The sequence below is a fragment of the Lycorma delicatula genome, chromosome 1 (assembly GCF_047948215.1).
Source record: "Lycorma delicatula isolate Av1 chromosome 1, ASM4794821v1, whole genome shotgun sequence".
NCBI classification, from domain to species: Eukaryota; Metazoa; Arthropoda; class Insecta; order Hemiptera; family Fulgoridae; genus Lycorma; species Lycorma delicatula.
In genome coordinates, this window is record NC_134455.1 from 381,499,935 (window position 1) to 381,508,382 (window position 8,448).

Sequence of the window (8,448 nt, forward strand, 5' to 3'; positions counted from 1 at the left end):
GCAGTAGATAGCAGTAAAATTAAATTAGCAGTTATAGTAAATATAAATTTCCGTAGTACCGTAAATATATAACTTCATTTTCTGTTTTAGTTATGACATTGCAAAGCATATATTAATCTCTCAGATAAATACTTAATATCTTTATACGAAATTAAATAAAATGTTAATCTATTACCTTTTCAATAAGAAGGTTTTATTTTTTACCTAAACTTAGATTTTCTAGTAACACATACCTCATTATTTCCTTATGCTTTTTTTTTGCAAAACAAGGCCATAGATTACGCTGGCAAGGAGTAAACATTTTTCACTCACTGACGCAAAAACTTGAAGGTTTCTATACTAAAACTAGCCGGATAGGGCTTGCCAGGGGGCTCTGCCTCCTGGACCCTCGACACTATCGTATCATCATGTTTGTAGAATATTAAGTATTTTATTGAAATATTTTAAGATTAATAATATTAACATTTCTCAGCAATGAACTTATTGTAGTGATTTTATAACTACAGCTTCATTTATCGATAAGCAACTTATGCTTCGCATTTGTAAAAAATAAACTTAAAAAAGTTCAACTTGTAAAATACAACAAATTTCTCAATTCGATAATTATTTGGATTTGAATATTGATGAAATTCAAACAGCTATCACAGTCGCGGGTAAATTACCAAACACAACTAAAATTTAGCACTTAAAAGAAGCACTAAATTAATAATAAATATTATTATTATTAATAATAAGAAAATTATTTTCACGTTTTATAACCTAGTTTGACTGTTTTTAGGATATATATTTAGTTGTTTACGAGTTCAGTATTTAAAAAAAAGAGTGTTAATTAACATTGGATGAGATCATGAAGTGTTCTTATTTGTTTACTGTTTACATTCTGTTTGTTTACATTTTATGTGTTAAAACGTGTGTGAGACCAGCTGGGCCACAGCAATTAGGGCATAATAAAAACTCATTTATTTACAGTCCACTAAAAATTTATGTTAAAAAACAGTGCAAAATTTTCATGTGAAGCAACATCAAACATAATTGGTCTTCCGGTCCGGATAGTGAATCACAATTTTTATGTTTTTGTGTTAATTAATGTGTTTCTAATTTAATTATTCGAATCACATGCGATACTTACTTCATCATCAGTGACGTCGGCTATTGCGTACAGCCTACGCTAACATCATCAACCAACGCTCTGTGACCAGAACAATTAAAAGAGTCAGTCAGAGTTTAATTATTTTTAATTATTTGTTAATTATCATCTCTTCACTATTATTACTTAAAACATGGAGGATTCAGAATAGTTAAGACTATTAATTAAAAAGTGTAGTTAAGGGACAAATGACGAGATTTAATTGTTACTTAGGTAAATCAGATATGTTGCTCAGCTTTAATTTAGGTTAGTTAAATTTTAATAATTGTTGACGGATTTCGAAAAAATTCAAACCGAAATCGATATTTTAGACGATTCTGAAAGCCATGATGATGATTGGGCTCAATTTGAAGATACATTGTATCGATTAACCTGACAATTAAGTCTGACAATATCGGTGTAAACCATGAAACAACCGACGAAAGTAAGGTGTCAAGTTGGGATTTTCCCGGTTTTCCTTACCAGCTATCAAGCTGTCCACATTTTTGGGAGATTATGACGAATGGTCATCATTCCATGACAGCTTTAAATCATTAATTCATGATAATCTAAATCTGTCTGTCAGAAATTTCACTATCTCAAATTGTCTTTAAAGGACAGTGCCTCCAGTATCTTACAATCTCTAGAAGGATTATCCGAAAATTATAAAACTGCTTGCGATCTCTTAGTGGAGAGGTTTCAAAAGAAAAGGTGTTTAATCAACAAACACGTCTCAGCTATTTTCAATCTAAATAAATTAGACAAAGTGTAGTTCTAATTTGAGAAAATTAATTGATGATGTACACATACATATGCGTGCCCTACGTACATTAGGGCAACCCACAATGAGACACTCTAATAATTCACTTGATTATCAGCAAGTTGGAGAAAACTACTCACAGTCAATGAGAATAAGATGTCAATTCTAACAATGTGCCCGTTTTGTCTGATTAAATAAAATTTCTATAGAAAGGATGTCGACTCATAGAAACTGTTGAATCTGAACCAGCACCCTTATTAAAACAATCTCAACCTGGAAATTTCAAATCGAAACTCAAACAAAATTCAGAAAATAATATCCACGTTTAACTTCTTATCTTCTATAAAGAAATGTTCATTATGTGATTCCCACCCATTATATTTCTATGATAAGTTCAAATCATTATCCATTAAAGATAGAGAAAGGAAGGTGTGGAAGTTAGGATTTTGCTGTAATTGCCTGTTTTCTGTTAATCAAAAAAAAATTGTGCTGCAGGCTCATGCAAACTTTGTGGTAAACGTCACAATACGTTATTGCATTATTCAGAAAGGACAGATAAATCTTTGCTTCCTGAATCCAGTAGTCAAAGTCAATCGTATCCACATCATGTATATCGTGCCAAGTCGTTCGTTCTTCTGTTGTCTACTGCCCTATTGTCTGTTCTTGATTATCGTGGGGCTCCTCATCTTTGTCGTGCACTATTAGATTCAGGATCACAGTCAGATTTTGTGACTGAAAGGGCGGTCAGAAAACTAGACTTTCCATTTGAAAATGTCTGTAGAAGTGAATGGAATTGGGACATACACTATCAAAACTTGTAAGGCTGTTCAATATGTCATTAACTCAAGATTTAATACATTTTCCCTCACTATTGATTGTATAATCCTAACATCTATTACCAAACATTTACCCACTGTGCCAGTTGAAAAATCGGACATGAACATTCCACATAATGTTTAATTAGCATATCCTCATTTCAATCAACCGAGTGACATTGACTTGCTTATTAGAGCAAAGTTATTTTTCGACTTGCTACGTGACGGAAGACTAAAACTTTATGATTCATCTCCAACCCTTCAAACTACAGTGCTTGGTTGGATCATTTCCGGCCAAGTAATGACCAATACTATGTCGCACATAACTACAGTTTGCCATCTATCTACGCTGTACGACATAAACAAAACCATATAGAAGTTTTTGGACATAGAAGACGGCTGCCCCGAAAGGCAGTAAACCGGAAACGATAAACTGTACGAAGACCTGTATGAAGGTTGTATGAACACAACCTTCAGGGATAATCTTGGAAGGTACTGTGTGAAAATTTCCTTGAAAGGTGATATTTGTGAACTCTGTGAATCAAATGATTAAGAAGCTTTTTATCATTAGAGAGTCGCTTATCCGTTAACATAGAGATGCGTTCACAAAACATCCAATTCATGAAAGAATATGAAGAGCTAGAACATATGACCTCCTCTATGAATCATGAGACCTTGCCGTTGGTGAGGGGGCTTGAGTGCTCAGGGATACAGAGTAGCTGGACCGAAGGTGCAACCATATCGGAGAGGTATCTGTTGAGAGCCAGACTAAGGAATGATTCCTGAAAGAGGGCAGCAGCTCTTTCAGTAGTTGTTAGGGGCGTGAGTCAGGACGACTTAAACGGCCGTATCAACATCACTCAGTCCTCTGAGTACTGCGCAGCTGAAAGCAATGGAAAACTACAGCTGCTTTTTTTCCAAGAAAATGTGGCTCTCTGCATTTTCACATAGCAATAATGGAGGCGCCTTCCTTGGTAAAATATTCCGGAGGTAAAATAGTCCCCCGTTCGGATCTCCGGGTGGGGACTACTAAGGAAGGGGTCACCAGAAAATTAAAAAATAACATTCTACGAGTCGGAGCGTGGAATGTTAGAAGCTTGAAAAAGGTTGGTAGGCTAGAGAATTTAAAAAGGGAAATGGGTAGGACAAATGTGGATATAGTAGGAATTAGTGAGGTTCGGTGGGAAGAGGAAGGCGACTTTTGGTCAGGTGATTTTAGAGTAATTAACTCAGCGTCAAATAATGGGCAGGCAGGAGTAGGTTTCGTGATGAACAAGAAGATAGGGAGGAGAGTGGAGTATTTCAAAACGCATAGCGATAGAATCATTGTAATAAGGATAAAATCAAAACCTAAACCGACAACGATTGTTAACGTCTATATGCCTACAAGCGCCCATGATGATGATGAGGTAGAGTGTGTATACGAAGAGATTGATGAAGCAATTAAACACGTAAAAGGAGATGAAAATTTAATAATAGTTGGAGATTGGAATGCAAGCATTGGAAAAGGCAAGGAAGGAAATATAGTGGGTGAATACGGGCTGGGCAAAAGGAATGAAAGAGGAGACCGGCTTATGGAATTTTGCACGAAGTATAATTTAGTAATTGCCAACACCCAATTTAAAAATCATAATAGAAGAATATACACTTGGAAAAAGCCAGGCGATATTGGAAGGTATCAGATAGATTATATCATGGTTAAGCAAAGATTTAGAAATCAACTCGTTGACTGCAAAACTTACCCTGGAGCAGTCATTGATAGCGACCATAATTTGGTGATAATGAAATGTAGATTGGGGTTTAAAAACTTGAAGAAAAGGTGTCAGATGAATCGGTGGAATTTAGAGAAGCTTGAGGAAGAGGAGGTAAAGAAAGTTTTTGAGGAGGACATCGCAAGAGGTCTGAGTAAAAAAGATAAGATAGAAAATGTAGAAGAAGAATGGGAGAATGTTAAAAAGGAAATTCTTAAATCAGCAGAAGCAAACTTAGGCGGACTAAAGAGAACCGGTAGAAAACCTTGGGTTTCAGACGATATATTGCAGCTGATGGATGAACGTAGAAAATATAAGAATGCTAGTGATGAAGAAAGTAAAAGGAACTATCGGAAATTAAGAAATGCTATAAACAGGAAGTGCAAACTGGTGAAAGAAGAGTGGATTAAAGAAAAGTGTTCAGAAGTGGAAAGAGAAATGAACATTGGTAAAATAGACGGAGCATACAGGAAAGTTAAGGAAAATTTTGGGGTACATAAATTAAAATCTAATAATGTGTTAAACAAAGATGGTACACCAATATATAATACGAAAGGTAAAGTCGATAGATGGGTGGAATATATTGAAGAGTTATACGGAGGAAATGAATTAGAAAATGGTGTTATAGAGGAAGAAGAGGAAGTTGAGGAGGATGAAATGGGAGAAACAATACTGAGATCTGAATTTAAGAGAGCATTAAAAGATGTAAATGGCAGAAAGGCTCCTGGAATAGACGGAGTACCTGTAGAATTACTGCGCAGTGCAGGTAAGGAAGCGATTGATAGATTATACAAACTGGTGTGTAATATTTATGAAAATGGGGAATTTCCATCAGACTTCAAAAAAAGTGTTATAGTTATGATACCAAAGAAAGCAGGGGCAGATAAATGTGAAGAATACAGAACAATTAGTTTAACTAGTCATGCATCAAAAATCTTAACTAGAATTCTATACAGAAGAATTGAGAGGAGAGTGAAAGAAGTGTTAGGAGAAGAACAATATGGTTTCAGGAAAAGTATAGGGACAAGGGAAGCAATTTTAGGCCTCAGATTAATAGTACAAGGAAGATTAAAGAAAAACAAACCAACATACTTGGCGTTTATAGACCTAGAAAAGGCATTCGATAACGTAAACTGGAATAAAATGTTCAGCATTTAAAAAAAATTAGGGTTCAAATACAGAGATAGAAGAACAATTGCTAACATGTACAGGAACCAAACAGCAACAGTAACAATTGAAGAACATAAGAAAGAAGCCGTAATAAGAAAGGGAGTCCGACAAGGATGTTCCCTATCTCCGTTACTTTTTAATCTTTACATGGAACTAGCAGTTAATGATGTTAAAGAACAATTTAGATTCGGAGTAACAGTACAAGGTGAAAAGATAAAGATGCTACTATTTGCTTATGATATAGTAATTCTAGCCGAGAGTAAAAAGGATTTAGAAGAAACAATGAATGGCATAGATGAAGTCCTACGCAAGAACTATTGCATGAAAATAAACAAGAACAAAACAAAAGTAATGAAATGTAGTAGAAATAACAAAGATGGACCGCTGAATGTGAAAATAGGAGGAGAAAAGATTATGGAGGTAGAAGAATTTTGTTATTTGGGAAGTAATATTACTAAAGATGGACGAAGCAGGAGCGATATAAAATGCCGAATAGCACAATCTAAACGAGCCTTCAGTAAGAAATATAATTTGTTTACATCAAAAATTAATTTAAATGTCAGGAAAAGATTTTTGAAAGTGTATGTTTGGAGTGTCGCTTTATATGGAAGTGAAACTTGGACAATCGGAGTATCTGAGAAGAAAAGATTAGAAGCTTTTGAAATGTGGTGCTATAGGAGAATGTTAAAAATCAGATGGGTGGATAAAGTGACAAATGAAGAGGTATTGCGGCAAATAGATGAAGAAAGAAGCATTTGGAAAAATATAGTTAAAAGAAGAGACAGACTTATAGGCCACATACTAAGGCATCCTGGAATAGTCGCTTTAATATTGGAAGGACAGGTAGAAGGGAAAAATTGTGTAGGCAGGCCACGTTTGGAGTATGTAAAACAAATTGTTGGGGATGTAGGATGTAGAGGGTATACTGAAATGAAACGACTAGCACTAGATAGGGAATCTTGGAGAGCTGCATCAAACCAGTCAAATGACTGAAGACAAAAAAAAAAAAAAAAAAAAAAAAAAAAAGAAGAACATATGAAGGAAATTACAACGGCTGAAGCTAATTCATCGACTTATTACATTCCGCATCACGCAGTGTTAAGGGGAAATTCCACAACAACGAAATTACGGGTAGTTTTCGATGCTACCTCAGAAACAAGCTCCAGCGTTTTATTGAATGACATATCAATCGTTGGTCCATCAGTACAATCAAATCTTATCAGTATTGTATCAATATTCAGAACACATCCATATGTTTTAACAGCAGATATTGAAAGAATATATTGTCAGAATAACTTTAAATCAGTTCAGCAAATTCTACAACTAATTTTTGCAGAAACCAGCCAGAATATCTTATTAAAACATTTAGTTGCTAACAATCAAATATTGCACCACTAGTGATCCTTACTTAGCAACGAGAGTCTGAAGCACTTAGTATTGAATGAAGAATCCTCCTTTCCAGTCGCATCCAAGGTAGTCGTAGAGGATTTTTATGTGGACAATATTATGACTGGAGCCAAGACAACAAAAAAATAAAAACAACTATGGCGTAATTTAATTGATCTGCTTCATTGAGACAGTTTTCGTCTTAAAAGTTGAGCGCTAACAATCCAGACATTCCATCTGATGTTCCATTGGAAGATATGGCTAAGGGTTGCGTTGAGATTGATCAAGACACTGGGTCTTACGTGGAATCAAAGACAAGATGTATTTCAATTTTCTTTTCGTTATGAAACACAGCTGTAAAAACAACTAAACATACAATTTTTTGGCAGTCGGAAGGATTTTCGATCCCCTCCAGTAATTTTAACCGCGATCATGCAAAAATTGTGGTCCTACTCACTAGGATGGGATGAAAGAGTACCTGCTGAATTACTTAAAGAGTGGACTCAGTTTAAAGAGTCATTGCATATGCTATCAAACATTCAAGTCAAAAGAGCAATAGTCCCGAAAAAGAAAGGTGTTCTGAAGTTAAAGATACATAGATTCGCTGTTGCTTCAGAATCTGCTTGTGGTGCCTGTATATATCTCAAGTGTATTGACCTTGAAAAAAACATCACTATTAATTTAGTCACGTCAAAATCTCTTGTCGCACCTTTAAAGAAATTTTCATTACCCAGACTAAGAGTTGTGTGGCGCTTTGTTGTTATCTGAACTGTGCAAATCAACCGTTAATGCATGACATTCAAAAATAAATTCAACTTCATATTACACTGATTTGACTATAACATTATCAAGAATTAGAGCTCTATCTTCTTACTGGACAACATTGGTATCTACTATACAAACCAACACCGACATCAGTTCGTGGAAGTATTTGAAGAGTCAAAACATACCTGCTGACTACCTGTCGATAGGTTTAATGCCAGATAAGATTACAAAGGCAGACTTGAATTGGAAGGGGCCTTCATTTTTGAATATGTTACAGGAATCTCCAAAAGAGCCAGTTACTCTTCCAACTGGCGATCAAATTCCAAAGCGTCATCACACAGTCCTATGTGTTACAGCTGAAAACCAAATGATCAATTTAAATAATTTTTCTAGTTTTACAAGGGCTCAACGTGTAATGAGTTACAGATTACGCTTTATTAATAACTCTCAAGCACAAAATTTGCACTTTCGTGGTCCAATATCAGCCCCTGAACTTCGATTAACAGAGCGTGCTTTGGTAAAGATTGTACAAAAAGAATTGTTTCCAGGTGATCTTAACGATTTACAGCTAGGAAAATCACTAACAAAACCAGCAAACTCATTTCTCTAATTAGATTCATAAAAAAAAAAAACAATGTAGTAAGAATTGGTGAAAATTGCAGCACTCAGATTTAA

General features: G+C 35.0%; 1 protein-coding gene across 1 annotated transcript; it reads left to right on the top strand.

Moving 5' to 3' along the window:
- Nucleotides 1-7,440: 7,440 nt before the first annotated feature.
- Nucleotides 7,441-7,776, top strand: LOC142317976 (uncharacterized). The gene has a single exon (XM_075354509.1). The coding sequence runs from the start codon at nt 7,441-7,443 to the stop codon at nt 7,774-7,776; it is 336 nt and encodes a 111-aa protein (XP_075210624.1).
- The last annotated feature ends 672 nt before the right edge of the window (nt 7,777-8,448 follow it).

Excerpts from the sequence above, each read along its gene's own strand:
- LOC142317976 (XM_075354509.1), top strand. The coding sequence starts at position 7,441 with ATGCAAAAATTGTGGTCCTACTCACTAGGATGGGATGAAAGAGTACCT.